The sequence below is a fragment of the Harpegnathos saltator genome, unplaced genomic scaffold (genome assembly GCF_003227715.2).
Source record: "Harpegnathos saltator strain DR-91 unplaced genomic scaffold, Hsal_v8.6 scaffold160, whole genome shotgun sequence".
Lineage (NCBI taxonomy): Eukaryota > Metazoa > Arthropoda > Insecta > Hymenoptera > Formicidae > Harpegnathos > Harpegnathos saltator.
In genome coordinates, this window is record NW_020229940.1 from 1,095,467 (window position 1) to 1,114,102 (window position 18,636).

Sequence of the window (18,636 nt, forward strand, 5' to 3'; positions counted from 1 at the left end):
CGAACTAGGCAAAGTTATATTGCAAATTATGAACAAAAAACATTATGAACAAAATATGAAGAGAATCACCTTATATGTATGATATTTGCAATCAGGAGAAATGTCCGCAGGGTCGTACAGAGCGCTTTTTTGGAAAAAAAATTGAAATAAAAATCGATTAAATAATTTGCATGAACGTTCAATCGCAACTGTCCTTTGGTCTGTTCTTTATAGCTGCACTGCTGAACTAGTGCAATAAGTTAGAATGAGAAAAAATATAGTTGTCTCATTTTAACTTATTGCACTAGTTCAGCAGTGCAGCTATAAAGAACAGACTCTTTTACAACTGAAAATAGCACTTTGTAACTAGTAGTTGCCATTCTTCGCAACTTGCAATTGGGTGTTTGCAATCTATACCGGACCGGGCTTTACTTCATGGTTTGAACATATATATGTTGTTTTATTTTTAACCAAAAAATTTTCTGTCATAATTCATCGCTATCGAAACGTGTTTTATCATACCGTTTTTGGTATGAGACTTTAACACTTTATTTTATTATTGCAAATTATTGCAAAGAGAAATCAAATTCATTTAATTAAAGTAATGGGTATTGTTTATGCTAAGGTCTGTATTCATTAAGTTTCAGCATAACCTAAAAACTCAAAATATTGTATAATCTAGGATATATATGTGAATATATATATGAATATTTTCTATATATATACATTCATACTCATATGACAAATTCATATGACTTATGCTCACAATTATATTTGGAAATGTTCAATGTATATACTATATATAAATATAATATATTAAGCAGATATCATTATTAGGAACCTAGCAGCCCTGCAGATTTTGATCAGTCCAAGAAAAATATCTTTACGAGTGAACCTAAATCATCAGTTGATGCAATGGATGATCTTGTATGTTCATGACTTATATGACAATATGATTTAACTTTTATATTGCTCTAAATATTTATTTTATTTATATATTGATAAAATTTTCTGATAAATTTTATACGTTTATAGATTTACTTTAGATCTTTCTTACAGCAAGCAGTTTTTCATAATAAATCCGGATTACAAAGAGAAGATGGAAATAAACAAATGAAACCTATTGATCTACATGGGATAAAAGTATGTTGACAAGATTTTATTATCTGAAAATTTCTAGGGAAATGTAAGTTGTAGTTATAAAAATTTTTTTCACTGGAACAGTAAAAAAGTTTTAATTTATATGTCAGTATCAGTATTAATTCAGATATCAATATGAATATAAATAAATATATATGAATATAAAAGTTGTAGGATTAGGGACAGAATATAATAAAAAAATATATATATATAATCTATTATAATATCTAATATCTCAATAATCAAGAAATATGATTGTTATTAAAGATTTGTTTGGTTTAGAAATAGAAAAAGATATATCCCTTAATACTACTTAATCTAGAAAAAATACTACTTAAGAAACTATTTGACATATAGTTTCTTAAGTAGTATTTTTTCTAGATTTTGTTATTGAATACTCTGTATAAAATATATATTTCTTTTTTTACACATAATTATACAGTAAAAGTGAAGCTAAATATCAACATATAATTTTTGAAGCAATCTTAATCTTACAAGTCCATTTTTAAGACAACTTATAATGAGATATTAATAAAACTATTGTAAAATAAATCTGAACGATATCTGAAATAAATTTATCTACATAGGTACATCGATTCTACTAATGTTTATGTTATTTTACAATGTGGTGACATTTATTACAATTATAAAATAAATTATTTATTTATTACTTCAAGTACATTTGCATACAGTTTACAAAAAGTATTCAAAATGTCTATCCTGAACCTGATTACATTCATGACATCATTGTAATATTGATTGTCTGATTTTATCAAACATTTGAGGTTTATGTTGAATTTAGTCAAAAGCAATATATATTCACACAATTAGTTCCTCTCTGGTGTCAACTGATGTGGTGTATGACACTATTCACATGTCACCAAAAAAAACAATAATTGTAAATGATTACCCAAGAGTCGACTACGTACATAGACGTAGGATAGAGACGGGGAAAAAGAATCATGATTGAGTTGAACAATAAACATAAGCATAAAGAGATTTGAAGAACATAAATATCAACCGAATCAATGTACTTTAGTAGATAAATTTATTTTATAATTATAATAAATTATAAAATAAAATTGTCACCTTCGCGGTCGCGTAGCATATAAACAACGTATTAGAGAATATAGATTAACATAAAATGATCCTTTTTGCAAACCATCATTCCTCAGAGTGAAGATTCTGTCTCACTATATATATTAAGACATACATCTTTTATATATTGGAGTTTATGGAGTTTATTTATTATATATGGAGTTGAACAGATCTATATTTTGTTTATAACATTCCCTGGCAAAAATATATAAATCGCTAAATTTCTTGTTTAATTCTACAATGATTCAATAATTGCCTCATTGCATGCAATGATAATTCAATATTTGCGTATACACTTGTGTTACAAAATTAACAATTTTTATTGAACAGTTTTAATACAACTTTAATATACAATTAACTATTATACAGGATGTCTTAAAACTACCGGAACACTCAAATAACTTTGTGGGATCAAGTTTTCATGAAAAACTTTAAATACAAAAGTTGTAGAAAATTGTCTAACGGACTTGATGGTGACTTTAAATTTGACCTTGGCCATGACTTTCAAGGTCGTTTGGAGGTCAACTTGCGTTTTTTAAATGGGAACCCTTATTTTTTATTATACTGTTCTTTCTTACCAATTAATTTGAACAACTCTGAAACATTTTTTCATTTTTCTAATATTTTTTTAGATATTTAAGGAAAACTTGATAACTTTTTCAATATTTAACTTATGATATCTCGCTAACTATTTGTCGGAAGAAAAAGTGGTACTAGATTTTCTTACTTTATTTAATTTCAAAAATATATTATTACAATAGCGTCCTGACTTTTGTTAACTTACTGACTTGAAAATTTCAAAATCAAATTAACAAAAGTCAGGGCGCTATTGTAACAATATATTCTTGAAATTAAATAGAGCAGAAAAGTCTAGTACCACATTTCTTCCGACAAATAGTTAGCGAGATGTCGTGAATTAAATATCGAAAAAGTTATCAAGTTCTCCTTAAATATCTCAAAAAATATTAGACAAATAAAGAAATGTTTCCAGCAAAAGCTGTTTAAATTAATTGGTAGTAAAAGACGGTGTAATAAAAAATTGGGGTTTCCATTTAAAAAAAAAGTAATGATCAGTGAATATAATGAAAGTGGTGCCATTTGTAAACAAAATAATATAGTTGTTTTATGTGTCCCTTGAAATCATATAACTTTTGTCCAAAACATTTTTACTGAAAATGCTTAGTTGAAGAATTATCGAGGTGCGTTTTTTAAAATGGGACACTGTATAGGATGAGGTTGATAAAAAATTTACCACTTCTTTTTCACAAACGCATAAAGATAGAGAAATATATCCCATATACAGTGTCCGCCAAAAGTTCCGAGCCACCTAAATAACTCCTAAATGGTGTAAGGTAGTGCTGGGAATTAAGTGAACAGCACGAGCTGATTTCAGAGAGAACGCTCGCGCTTCCCCTACTACCTCTGAAGCGCGGTGGCCGAGCCGCCGATCGCGCGTGAGACGCTCTGCCTCAGAACCAGTCATATACGATATAAGATGGGATCGCACCCTCCGTAAGTAATAAATATTTTATTTTTGGTTTGACGGTTTGGATTGATGGAGGGTGCGATCCCATTTTATCATATATGAGACCGTTCCTGAGGCAGAGCGTCTCACGCGCGATCGGCGGCTCGGCCGCCGCACTTCAGGAGGTAGTGGGGGAAGCGCGGGCGTTGCCTTTGAAATCGCTGCTCACTTAATTCCCAGCACTGGTGTAAGGTATTGAATTGAAATTTATAGGGATACAGTGGGATTACAAAGTCTATCACTTAAGCACAAAAACACCCATCACCACATTACAAAGGAGGCGGGGGAGAGGGAGGTCGGAAAATCTTAAACGATATATGGGATTGAGTGAGGGTTCGTTTGAAAGGGCTTTCCGAAACGAGAATAATGCGGGGTCGTCGAGACCTCTACGATTTTTTTTCACAGAGTTATGATCATGTAAAAATTTCTATTGAGATTTTGCGATAAAGAGGCCACGACGAGTAAGATAAGGCCTCACGCGTGTTTCTAAGTTAATAGAAGTACATATGTTATGTGTGTGTGTGTGTGCGCGCGTCGTGCGTGCGCGCGCGCGCGTGCGTGTGTGTGTCGTGTTCGCCGCGAGGATAAGGACTCCGTGGTTCGTCAGCTTCACAGTATTTCACGACTGCAGACCTTGCCGCGAAAAATGCAGCCGCAGCCATAAAGTTCCTAATACTGATGTATATATAAAGGAATAAAAATACGAATTATTTTATTAAATTTACACACAATGTAATACACGTTAAATTTATTTAATGTGTATTACACATTCCATATTCCATAGCACAACCAAATAGCTACAACCAAAGTCTATGAGAGGTTAGGTCCGCAAACGTAGAAGAGCTGCGAGAAAAAATAATGAACGTTTTGAATTCAATCACATCAGATCTTATAACTAATGTTATGGATACGTTTTACGTTCGCTTAGGACACTGCCAAATTGTCGAAGGACACCAATTCAAACATTTAATAAAATAATTGGTTTTTTCTATAATAATAATTTTTATTCCTTCATATATACATCAGTATTAGGAATTTTATAGGTGCGGCTGCATTTTTCACGGCAAGGATGGTCTGGAGTCGTGAAATACCACGACTCCAGACCCTCCTTGCCGTTGAGTTGACGAACCACGGAGTCCTTATCTTCGCGGCGAACACGAACACACGCGTGCGCACGCACGCACGCACACACGCGCGCGCGCGCGCACACGTACTTCTATCTACTTAGAAACACGTACTTCTATCTACTTAGAAACACGTGTGAAGCTTTATCTTACTCGCCGTGGCTTCTTTATCGCAAAATCTCAATAGAAATGTTTAAGTAATCATAACTTTGCGAAAAAATATCATAGAAACCATGACAACCCCGCGTTGTTCTCATCTCGGAAAGCCTTTTCAAACAAGCCCTTTCTCACTCAACCCCACATGTCATTTTAGATTTTCCGACCTTGCTCTCTCCCTGCCCCCCTATAATATGAAGGTGGGTGTTTTTGTAATTAAATGGTAGACTTTGTAATCCCATTGTATCCTTATAAATATCAATCCAATATCTTAAACCACTCAGAACTTATTTATTTTATTTAGGTGGCCCGGAACTTTTGGCGGGCATTGTATGTTAAAATTTTATTAGTAAAACTCCTGTTTAGGGGACCCACCTCAGATAATCTTGTCCGTTACATATATTATTAAGGACACTCTCCTAAATAATATTCAAGAGGTTTTAGCTGTCGCTCATTGTTTCTCAAAAAATTAATAAAAATATTTTATCAATTAAATGTAATTTTCACATATACTATACATTGAAATGTGATAAACACTACACACAGGGGGAAGCCCCTCTCCCGCTTATATATACTGTTTAACATTGTTTAATGCACGTTGTGTCTAAAAAAATGGGCTTTATCTATAAAATTTCATTTATAACTTTTTAATAAACAATGAGCGACGGGTAAAAAACCTTTTGAACATTAGTTTTTAGACTTTCGCGGCCATTGATACAATTAGGGTGTGTTTCTTCCGGATGGATACCGCATCATAATTCAGTTTTGTGCCGACGTTTCGCAAACATTGCAACTTGCATCATCAGGGCTAGGAGCTCCGATACTGATGGTCTTCCTGGTTTGTGGTTGTCCTTATATATTCTTCCATTCTTCTAAGTAGGGGTTGGGAGAAATGAGGAACGGGGTAGGGGAAATATTTCGACCAATCACATTAATTGGTCAGCTGGTCAATTAATATCCAAACATGTTAAATCGGGTGATTTCATAGGAAATAATATAGGACCACTTTTATTGATCTATTTGTTGGATCTATTTGTTGCAAACGGTTGAAGTTGAAGAATGAATGAGATAGCTTATTTTCAACGCTCATATATTCTGACTTATAATTTTATCGATATTCTGATAATGATTAAATTTTCGAAAAATACTCTGATACAAAAGTTGCTAAACTTATTAAATATTATCTATAGGATGAAAGTCACTAAAATATGTATCCTTACAATTGTATTTTACAATTTTGATAATGGAAATATTCCTCTATCTCTAATCTCTATCTTAACTGTTTGTAAGAAAATGTAGTGAACTTTTATCAGACTCATTCTATATAATAAACTTATATACAAGGCGCGTATACAGGATAATGCGCCTTATAAAACCCTACTAACTTTGTATGAAATATTTTTTTCTAAAATGTATATTTTCTGAGATATTAAGAAGTGTCAATATTTTTCGTATACCCTGTATAGAGAATTTTTGAAATGTAAATTAAACAAGATTAAAAAATCAATACAAGCAATGAAGTGAGATAAACTTTATAGGATAACATAAAGAAACATATCTTTGGCTTCTATCCTAATTTAACAACGTTGATTAAAAAATTTTTTTTCTGATACTTTAATATGAACAGGAATAAAATATTTAAAGTGAACATAAAATATTTTGGAAGGAAACGAAGGAGCAAGAAAGCAAAAAAGAGTTTTTTTGCGTTCTTTTTTATACATAAATTTTAAATATCTTTTTTTTTATAATAGGCACGAGTTGACAAAATACACGTAGATGGCCTTATGAGAACAAAAGACGATATAGTCAAGTCACAAGTGACGGACTTGTTTAAAGCTAAAGATTTTCAAGATGTTATTATACGCGCTTATAAAGTGCAGGAAAAATTGGAAACTTTAGGATGCTTTAGACGTATTGGAATTTACATTGATACCAGCCAAGGTCCTGAAGCCACCCCTGATGGTGTAGAAGTGGGTCTATACAGGGTGTCCGGAATGTGATCATTAATATTTTGTGTACTGGTAGATTGGGTATAGCCGAGAAGAAAAGTCATACCATAATGTCAAATTGGCAATAGTTATCGAGTTATTAATTGAAACATGTGAGCCAATGAACGCGTAGAGAGCGCTGGGCGGCCGCCTCTTGTCGCTTGCGCTCGCTCGCTCGACGTTCGCGCTCGCTCGTTCTTCGTCGCGCGCGCACGCCTCTTGTCGCTTACGGTTGTCTCTCGCCGCGCGAGGTAAGCTATCTTATACACAGAGCTCGTCCTGTCGCATTCTCGTGCGCTCATTCGTTTACACATTTTAATTAATTACGGAATAAATATTGAAAAAATTGTAAAATGGCACAGGACTTTTTTAATTGTTTTAACGAGTTCTACCAGTACACAAAATATTAATGATCACATTCCGGATACCCTGTATAATTACACATTAATTCAACAAAGAATAAGTAATTCTTCAGATATAAACATATTGCAGTCTTATGGTTGTTATATATTCCATTATGTGATATATAATCATTTATATTTATTAGATTATTTATTGTAATTAGGTCACTTTTAAAGTGCGTGAAATGAGACGCTTAGGTGGTGGCATTAATACGATGGTTGGGGACAACGAAGGATCTTTGATGATCAGTGCAAAAGCGCCAAATTTATTTGGGAGAGGAGAACGCATTCAAGTGGAATATTCTTATGGTACTAAAAGTTCTATCAACTTTAACATATCTGCCTTTAAACCGTTTCCACGAAACTTATACAATGCAGCGTGAGTTATACAGTATTATATTTATTTTATGATTTTAGCATATTTATTATCATACTTGTATTTTATATTAATTGCTGAGTTATTTTATAGATTAACCAGCACTATATTTAATACCACACATGATTTTCCATGGTCTGGTTTTAAAGAAAACGACAAGGGGATGCTTTTCGACGTAGAATTCAATCCAACGAGTATATCTAAACATAACATACAATATGAAACTGCATTTAGAAATATAACTTGCTCAAAACAAGCGGCGTTCCGTGTCCGGGAACAATGCGGACCGAACTTGAAATCTGCCTTAAGGTATATTTGGACGATAGATAAAAGAGATTCTCCTATATTTCCTGTTACCGGAAGTTTTATGCGATTAACAACAGAGATGGCTGGATTTGGTGGTGATATAGGTTTCTTAAAGAACGAACTTGCTATACAGAGTAATTGGTCACCGAGTGAATATCTTGTAAGTATTTACACTTGTATGATGCTACTTCTTATGGAATAATGAAGACCGAAATAAAATAATGCATAAATAAAGAAATGCCGAAATAAAGCATAAATAGCGAAATTTGCATAAAAGATAGGCAAAATAAAGTAGCAGAAATCAAATTACGTTTTTTTTTAGAATACAGGTATATATTTCTAGGTTTCATTAAAATTGCACTAAATGATGCAATTAAAAAAAATTCTGATTTATAACTAGCTTTAGAACTTTTATGTCACTTACTGTTGGCCTCCCCATTCTAAGTGTCTGCTAACGATCGAGTATCTAGCATAAAGTGATGTTTTAAAACTTTATTCAATTAATACTGTACAACCCGCAATAGAATAAAAGAAACATAAAGTAAATTTGCGATTTAAAACGGAAAGAATATATGGAAAGTATATCACACAGAAATAAGATAGAACCATTTGTTGTTATTGTTATCAATGAAGTAATGAAAAAAAGGTTATTAATATATAGAGTGGCCCATGTAAAGTGTTGTGGCAACCCAAAAATACTAAAAATATTTGTCGCATAAAAAAGATTGTTTATGATAAAGTTTCATATATTCGAGAGATTTTTCTAACTGTATAAGCCAAAATCCACTCTCGTTCTCCCTTGAAGAGGGGTGGAGGTTAACTTCATAATATTAAATGGAACATCCTATAAAATGTTACACATTTGGATTTTACGAGAAGAAATGAGTAAACTTTATCTGAAACATTTCTTTAAAAAATACTTTTATCAAAAGTTATAGACATTTAAACTTTACAGTATTTAAAATATATTCAAACTAAAATGATAAAACCAAAAATTAAATAAAAACTTTACATTACTTAACTTTTTACATTTTTTATTAAATGTTCGAATAGTCGAATATAGTTGAAAAAAATAATGGAACGCGAATATATCACAAATTAGCAAAAATAACCAAAATTGCTTCATATTAGCCGCCATCTTGGTTCTACCATGTTTAATGATGATATGAGAACTACATATCTTCAAAATATAAGTCTCGCATGCACTTTTTAAGTATTTTCCAGAATGATTGGAGCTCTTTTCAGTATCAAAATTAAGATCCAAATAAAAAAAACCTTTAAAAAATCATGATTTCTTATATATTTTTGTTAAAAACCTATATGAACATTGATTTTTAGTATTTCTAAGTGTCACTATTCGAAAGAGTGACCTCGAAAATGGGAGAGTAGATACTTCTCGACAATTAATCTCTTCTGATCTTAGAAGTAATAAGCGTCAGACACAGAGGTTGTGATTTTGCCGATTTGAGTTATTGAGTTAAATGGAAACCCCAATTTTTTATTACACCGTTTTTTTCTACCAATTAATTTAAACAGTTTTTGTTTGATACATTTTTTATTTGCCTAATATTTTTTAAAATGTTTAAGGAAAACTTCGTAATTTTTTCAATATTTAACTCACGATATCTCGCTAATTACACAGGTCTACAAAAAATGGGATCATGATTGTTGTTGGGCAGCTGGGGGTCGTTTCCCAAGTAATTTTCTGCGTATAATCCGAATCCGGGGTCAGAATTGGCCCATCACATCAGGATTTTGAGATATTTGAGGTTATATACTCGAAAAATGGCTTTTTGGGCTACTTTTGAGGTTATGTATAGGACGCACAAAATTTTTTAGCTCTTTTCTTCTAATTGCATCATTTAGTACTACTCTTTCTCTTCAAAATGAGCTATCGAATGGTCATCTACGATTTTTCCTTACAAAGTTACGGCCATTTTAAGATAACATGAATTCCAAACCCTGCGCCGTTATAGCCCAACCTCATGAGCATTCACATTAAACTTGTAAACTTTGAACTATAAACCCGAAAACCTGGACTGAAAACTGTATATGGGTTTTTGGGGTCGCTGATTACGAATCTGATCTCAGATCGACCCCAAACCTATTATAATATTAGACTTAATGAGACAAAGTCTTAATATATCAACTTCAACTCTGAAGGAAGAAGTTCCTATGTCGATTACTATTAATCAACAAGCAATTCCGTACTTAAATTGCGCGAAACATCTTGGAATGACATTCAATGCTTGACGAAGCTTCGTTGGAAGGAACACATAAAAATTAAAGAAAATAGCTGAATACAGTAAGAACTAAAATGGAATGGTTGATTGGCCAGAATTCCAAGCTTGTAGAACATAACAAACAAAACATTAGTTTATGCAACAAACTTTTGCTATATAAATCACTTTTGAAACCAGTGTGGACTTATGGATTCTAAATATGGGGTTACAGTAACTCAATGTAAACTCAAATATTAAAATAATTCAAAATTTCAACACAAAGTGCTGTGAATATAATCGATGCCCCGTGAGATTATTGCGATGCGGATTAATCATGAACACGGTTGCAGAGGGAAAAACCATTATAACTCAAAAGCAGGAATGTCATTTTCGTGATCATCTAAATCATTTGGCTTTACATTTTCTCTATATCACTAGAAACTTGAGCCAACTCAAAAAAACCAAACCTATTTTACGATTTAACGTAATGTAATAAATATATCTATCTGTTCTGGATGTATCTTCTCTTCTGGAAAAATTGTAAAATTGTATTTGGTTATCACTGTAAGACCAGAACTTATCAAAATTAATATGTCCTCCTTAAAGCAATATTATAAAATAATTCTTGACTGGCTTACTTATATATAAAATTAGAAAAAATAATTTAAAATAAATTAAATATTTAATATATATAACTTAATATTTAATATAAAAGTAACTTAAATATTACTTTAATAACTTAAAAATAACTTTAACGTAAATAAAATTTTACGTGATTATTTGTAAAATGGTAGAAATTTTGTTATTTAGTTTAATGTGTCCCACATTCATATAAACGTTGATATGGTTTATGTCAATGTAGTTATGTAGTTAATTGAATGATTTAGTTTGATATTTACAATACATAATAAACAACAATTAATATACAATAAAATTTGTTATATTTGAAAAGACGTTTCAGCTAGGTTTTCAATCTGGATTACTCAACGCAATTAGTAATGATATGAAAATAAATATTGCTGATCACTTCTTTCTGGGTGGCCCGTTGAATCTCCGAGGATTTGATTTGAGAGGTTGCGGCCCTCGTTATGATGGAAATTCTATAGGCGGTGAAATATATTGGGCAGCTGCTCTTCACATGTATACACCGCTTCCATTTAGACCTGGTCGTAACAGTTTTGGAGATTTATTTAGGTTACATGGTTTTGTGAATGGTGGTAATCTGTCTAATTTCTCTTTCACGTATGGTGAGTAATATAATTTAATAATTATATCATTACTATTCTTACTATCAAATATAAATCTTATTTTTGTCGATTATGTAGATCATGTAACTTTTTCTTGTAATTAGTAATGTAGAAATAAAGGAAAAAGAGAGATTACATATTACATAAATTTACTTAAATTAGAATTATGTAAATTTTTTTATATGGAAGTAAGCTTTTGGTAAAATAAGAGAAATAATTATATTTTACCAGAGAAATATATCAATTATCTCGAAAATGAAAAAAATATGTATTAAAATAATTGTATGATTATTATATCTATTTAGAATAACAATTCTCTTATTTCATGACAATTTAACAGACAAGTTATACATTCATGCTATATATTTGCTTATATTCTTATGAAAATGAATTACAAATATACAGGATGTCCGGTAATTAGCTGCCAACCCGAAAGGTGAAAGTAGATTGGATTAAGATAAACATAAAAGTCCCATACCGTTTTGCGAGATTCGCAATAGATATGTTAATTTAGTTTACGCCATTTCTAAGTTTTTTAATTAGTGTATTCAATATACTTCATATTTATATATGCTTGAATATTTTTCAGGTAATATCTACAATGCAAATATGAAGATTTTCACAGAAAATGTCCGCTGTGCCATTGGTGGAGGTCTTGCAATGAAATTAGGACACATTGCCCGCATAGAATTGAATTTAATTGCACCACTGATGTTCACAAGGAGCGACGTACTCCAACAATTTCAATTTGGCATTGGCGTGCATTATCTTTAAATATTTCTTACGTTCCAATAGTTCCAATATAATAGTATCTTTTATTATTCTTTGTATAACCAATTTCAATGTAAATAAAAGCAAGATTATACAATTCATTTTTTATTATTTCCTAAGATACTACAATCAGTCGATAAATATAATATTTGCAATAAAATCAAACACAATATATTATTATTCGCAATTATAAGAATCATAGCTTATAATAATTATAATTACTTATGTTATTAATTAACCTTTTCACTGAAAACCGTATACAGGGTGAATTATTTTAATATTACTGTCTGAAAATTTATTTTGCTACGCATTTTACAAAAAAATTTTAAATAAAAGTTGCAGGAAAGGGTTAAAGAGGGCAGAAATGTTTTTATAAAAGTTATCTTAAAATAGATTTGGATAGATTTAATTAGATCATATGATTTTTTTAATAAATTGGTAAAAATAAATTAGTTTCTCGAGTTATTCTAACGAGGGGAAGACCAAAAGTGACCGATTTCGACGAGCTTAATATATATATAGTACTACTCCCGCTCCTCCTCCCCCCCCCCTACTAATGAAGAGTAAAGCCATTCAATGCAACGCTTAAGCATTCGCGAGAAAAATAAGTTTAAAGTTTTCGATGTTCTTTATGTACTGGCAAGGAATATCCGCGAAGTATGTGTCTCCGATTTCGATGAAATTTAGCATATTTGTAGAATAGCCAAAAATAAAAAATTTTTATCAGCAATGGCGCAGGTTTAAGGGTTGAAACTATTCAAAGTTTCATCCCCTTTATGCTATTTCGATAACTATTGCAGATAGAAAAAAACTTTTAAAACAAAAACTGTATGGTTTTTTATGAAAAATAAAATAGACTTGGTTAAAATAAAAATATATTTTTAATAATTAACAAAATGACCATATCAGACTTAATTAATTTATTTATCAACTTCATTATATAGAAGAAAAAGTTGTATTTTTCATTTTGAATCTATCCATATATAATGTTTTATATTTAAATTATATGGAGATAACAATTTTATAAGTGGAAGTGCTACCATGAACAAAATGCTCGGTAATGTGCGTGAGCGCGTAATCACTATATCGCTATGCAAATGCCGAAATTCTATTTACATCTTTTGAACGCATTTTAATTAACACAACAATATAAAATAATTCAGAAGTTATTAACACATAAACGCGGGTCGCCGAACATTCTTTTATTTATAACATATACATTCCATATCATATTACTTTTAAGTGCATTTAATATAACATATGAGAAAGGTATGCATGTGAGTTTATATTGACATACTATACCCAGTGAGCAAAATGAGTGCAAATTGAGCGCAAATTGGCAGCAAGTCCGATTAAAATTTGACCAAAACTGTAGCCAACTGTGTCCTCTTTCGGCTTTGACATCAAGGCTTGCTGCCGGGCAACTTGCAGCAAATTCGCAGAACAAACCAAGTGCGTTTTGCAGCGCATAACCTCCCAGGTTATGGTTTTTATAAATAAAACCTTCTTCTGATAATTTTATAGCTCCTACTGTAAAGTCTGCTAAGAAATCATTTACGTTACTAGGCTTTTCATGATATACACCTATCACTCCTATATATTGAGGATATTCATGCATTGAGCATAATATGGGATATATTTGAGTGTTAGAACTTTTGCTAAGAGGTAAACCATCAATGTTAACTAATTTAATTTTTGTGGTTATTCCTCTAACAAATTGATAAGCTTTTCAACTGCAGATTGAACTCCAATGTGTGAATAAGTGCCTGAACTTACAGGTTTGCTGAATATGTGTCGAGGAATATGGAGCAAAGTTCTGGGATTCTGAGGCACACAAATATTAGCTTCTGATTTTAATAATTGTAGCAAATCTCGTAAAGCTGAATGTGAAATGTTATGCGATATTGCCCATAATCGTAATTTATTGATAAAATTATTTTCATTATCTTTTACTACATTTGGTTTCAGATTTATTGAAGCATTGCATTCTGTAACATCATCAAAATTATCCAAGGAATCTGAAGCATTAGAACAGTCTGTTTTACTATTATCACATTGCAATTCTATATTTTCCATGACTGTTGTATTGGCTTCTGAAATATTGTTATTAGTATTACATATTGATATATTATCAGAATCACTTGAATAATTTTGTGATAAATCTAAACATGTTGTGGTTCCTCTCTTTATTTTTCTATATAGTATTGCTTTAGAGAATCTACGTTTCATATTATATGATAATAATCTTAAAAGTAATATTGTTTAACCTCTAAAAATGATTGTGCAATGTGTGTGTGTGTATGTGTGTGGTGGTGGCGCCTTGGTTATTTTTCACACAATATAATACACAAATCACGCTTTTATTATTCTACAAAAAAATACAAGTATATTTTTATTACAGGAAAACAAAGAAAATGCACAAGGTATAACTGCACAAATATAACATCAGACTAACTTTAGTCACAGCGGGCCGTCAAATGTTGTTTATTATACCGTTCCTTGTACTACGCTTTCTATTGGTCTGTTCTTTTCAGCTGCACTGCTACACGCACTAGCAGTGTTGCCAACTCTGAATTTTAAAATCCGTCAAATGCTTCTCCAAAAAACCCCAGAAATAAGCTAAAATTAATAAATGTGTGTATGTGTGCACGCGCGCTATGTATACGTGTGCATATATTTTTAAGAAAGGAATTAAAATAAATACATAATTAGTTTTATTGTTGATTAATTTTATTCATAATAATATAATTATATTATATTATTGATACAATATCGCTTTTATATATATATATTTATATATATATATATTTTTCATATTTCATTTTATTATAAGCAGTATTATATACGCGGTATTATCTACTTTTAGCAACTGATGTCTTCTTATTTCTTTTAGGAAAATCAATCTTCTTTTGACAAAACGTCGCTTCCGAACGATGTCGTTTCCGAACGACATCTCTCAACGTTATCTGGGGAGGGGAGAGTGTCGTGAGCGTGAGCGTCAGATAGCTCAGTGGTCTAGAGCAGTCGCCCGGCAAGCGAAAGACCCGGGTTCGATTCCCGGTCTAGCGACTACCGCGCTCTCGATGTTTTTCTCTCCTCGGAACGAAAAATGAGATGCAGGTCCCGAACGCACGGCGTCCCGTCGCCACCCAGTACTACGCCCTCCTTCTTTCATGAAGTAAATGGAGCTGATGCTCTTATATGTTTTCTGCTTATCGAATGGTTATCAATGTCAGTCAATTTGGCAGTAATAGTGCATTTACACCACTTACATGTTGCTCTTGTTGGGTCATCATCAATAGGTAAGAGCCAGTCTTTGAATTTATCTGACTTTAACCAAGCCAGACGAAATTTTTGTTTATATTGTGGTGGCATCTACATATATCATAAATGTAGCAAAATTAATCTAAGTTAATAATAGCAATAATATAAGGTATATAAAATAATAGTGCAGAAAGATATTAAAACAAGTAATAATACTTACGTTCAAGTCAAACTTATGAGTTGAGAAATAAGCTTTGTACACCACAAATAAATGATCAAGTGTTGTTATTTCCTATTATCTATTATGTAGATAGTTCAGTATCCTCGCAATCTTAGGGCTCTCACAGCCAGCGTAACGCGACACGCGATATGCAACGCGTGATATCCAATAAGCATACAATTATCAAAATAGCAGAACGATCATTGAATATCGCGCGTCGCTTGTCGCGTGTCGCGTCGCGCTGGCCTGCGAGAGCTCATAAGGCTCGTCTATAATAGCTGTAAAGGCTCGTCTACATTAGCTGTAACAGTAAGGCTGTAAGGTTGCAAGACACAAAATGAAATATTTTCATTCGCTGACAGCTTACGTTACAGCCTTACAGCCTTACTCTTACAGCTATTGTAGACGAGCCTTTAGGCCTGGAACACAATACGTCGTATGTCGGAGTCAGATGTCGGATTCATTCATAGTCCAATGAGAAAAACTCGTTACCGGAAAACAAACTCTCTTATTGGACCATCAACTGAGTTGCGACATCCGACTCCAACATACGACGTATTATATTCCAGGCCTTAAGGCTCGTCTACAATAGCTGTAAGAGTAAGGCTGTAACGTAAGCTGTCAGCGAATGAAAATATTTCATTTCGTGTCTTGCAACCTTACAGCCTTACTCTTACAGCTAATGTAGACGAGCCTTTATGCTGCTTCCCCATGCGACGTAAGATATGTAACTTATGTTAAATCGCGTCAGCAAATCAAATCATTTCAGTTACGCAAATCTGTCTAGTGCAAGCATACATAAATTTAATCATGCAATGTTAAAGTAATATATATTATTTAATTATAATTAACTCTTTTCAATACATAACTAAACAATACATAACAATACATAACTAAACAATAAATCACACCTAATAACGCCTCATTCAAATTTAATAAAAAAAGTTAACTTATTTTGAAGAAAAAATCCGCCGTTTCAATTTTTAAAAAATCCAGAAAATACGTCAACAGCTAAACCGCAATTTTTGCGCGCTAAGCGTTATTTAAAAAAGCTAGAAATAACGGAAAATAAACCAAGTTGGCAACACTGCGCACCAGTGTAATAGTGTAGCTGAGAAAGACAGACCAAGAGTGGCGTGCTCGTTTAAATTTGTTGCTCTGACTAGTTTTGTTACATTCAGTGAACATCTATGGAATATTAATATAATATTTCTACCGACGATTTTTATAATATTTTAAGTAGATTTATAGACTATTCCACAAAATAAAAATATTCTATTAACATTTATATATATGATTTCGTTGAGAATATTCTTGTAACAGTATATATTGGATGCAGCATTGAATATTTATAGAATATTGTGTGTTATCTGGGTATGAATGTCACTAGAATATTACGATAAACGAAATTCCAAGATTTGGTCACAATGTCATCATCCCAGATAGCACACGGACATCCACTGGACGTCCGTTATATGTCTATTTTTTTTACAAAAGACGTCCATAGAACGTACGTTTGCCACAACTTCGGACATCTATCGGACATGAATGTCCGATGGACGTACATCGGACGTCCTAAAGGTCCGACGTCCAAATAAGGACATCCTTGTTACGTCAAATTTATGTCCACGGACGTAAATCGGATATACGGACATAAATTGGACGTGAAACGTATATCCATTGGATGTCCGGTGCTATCTGGGTAATATGTAAGAAAGATCCCCATGAACGTCGATGACGTTCATGTCCGATAGACGTCCGAAGTTGTGGCAAACGTACGTCCTATGGACGTCTTTTGTAAAAAAAATGGACATATAACGGACGTCCAGTGGATGTCCGTATGCTATCTGGGTACTTATATTCGTTTATTCTATTATTAACACAACTGTAACGATATAGTCAAGCGATATAAATATTTCAGAAACTAAAGTGATTATTTTAAAGTGTTTATATTTATAATGCAGCATATATATACTTTTGTCATTTTTATATCATTTTTGTATCATTTATTGTGAGTGACGTTGAAGTGCCAAATAAAGTCATATTGACATCATTATGATATCATTATGACTTCTATGTTCTACCTGGGCATGGATAGTACATTTTATTTCCTTATTTGCAATATGTAAAGCCAGCGGCACATGGTGCTTGTTTTCGTGCTGGATTACTTATTGGATGAAAATAATGCATTCTGATTGATGTATTTCCATCCATCTTCGAAAATGTATCAATCAGAACTCTGTATTTTCATCCAGTAAGTAATATAGCATGAAAACTAGCACCATGTGCCGCTGGCTTAATATTCTTTCACCACTTTATTATTGTAGAAATTATCATTAGTTTTTTATATATTATATATTTTTATTTATTTATGAGATTTTGTATTATATTTGGTATTTTTCTTTTATTTGCCTTTTTATAACAGACTTTGACTATTGCTGCATTTGAATATGGTGCCGCATTTTTGAACAAAAATTTGATTGGCTGTCCTATTCTGCAGCCGCCATTATGCGCAATGCTTCACCTAGACCCATATTCAGAACATGCTTATAACTATGTTAGTGCGCTGTTAACTAATCAGTACTGCGATTCTGTAACTCGTTATTGAAGTTAACGACGATTTCGTTATTGTTGCGCAGCTTTTCTACGGTATACAAAAGCTGCGCAACGATAACGAAAGTGTCGTTAACTCCAATAACGAGTTACAGAATCGCGGTACTGAAGGCATATTGCGCGTAGCGTTTCATTGGTTAACAGCGCGCTGACATAAGGCCTGTTCGTTTTGTCTGCACTGCTGAATTAGTGCATTAAGTTAAAGT

The 18,636-nt window shown here is 32.2% G+C and overlaps 1 protein-coding gene across 6 annotated transcripts; it reads left to right on the plus strand.

The window, feature by feature from the left end:
* The first annotated feature begins 364 nt into the window (after nt 1–364).
* Nucleotides 365–12,422, plus strand: LOC105185801 (sorting and assembly machinery component 50 homolog). 6 transcript variants are annotated; one of them, XM_025296885.1, is made up of 9 exons: nt 431–509; nt 817–906; nt 1,039–1,122; nt 5,714–5,860; nt 6,774–6,992; nt 7,576–7,790; nt 7,881–8,253; nt 11,268–11,562; nt 12,152–12,336. In XM_025296885.1, exons 4-9 carry the CDS (start codon nt 5,849–5,851, stop codon nt 12,334–12,336), a joined length of 1,299 nt encoding a protein of 432 aa, XP_025152670.1. In that variant the 5' UTR covers nt 431–509; nt 817–906; nt 1,039–1,122; nt 5,714–5,848. The 6 variants fall into 6 exon arrangements, with proteins under 6 accessions (XP_025152669.1, XP_025152670.1, XP_011143878.1 ...); XM_025296884.1 differs by lacking the exons at nt 431–509; nt 5,714–5,860 and adding an exon at nt 365–417; XM_011145576.3 differs by lacking the exon at nt 5,714–5,860.
* The last annotated feature ends 6,214 nt before the right edge of the window (nt 12,423–18,636 follow it).

What these genes read in the sequence shown, in the direction of transcription:
- LOC105185801 (XM_011145572.3), top strand. Translation starts at nt 584, where the DNA reads ATGGGTATTGTTTATGCTAAG. An exon ending in TGGGTATTGTTTATGCTAAG is followed by an intron (nt 605 to 816) that starts GTCTGTATTCAT and finishes TATCATTATTAG; the next exon opens with GAACCTAGCAGCCCTGCAGA. An exon ending in CCACCCCTGATGGTGTAGAA is followed by an intron (nt 6,993 to 7,575) that starts GTGGGTCTATAC and finishes TATTGTAATTAG; the next exon opens with GTCACTTTTAAAGTGCGTGA.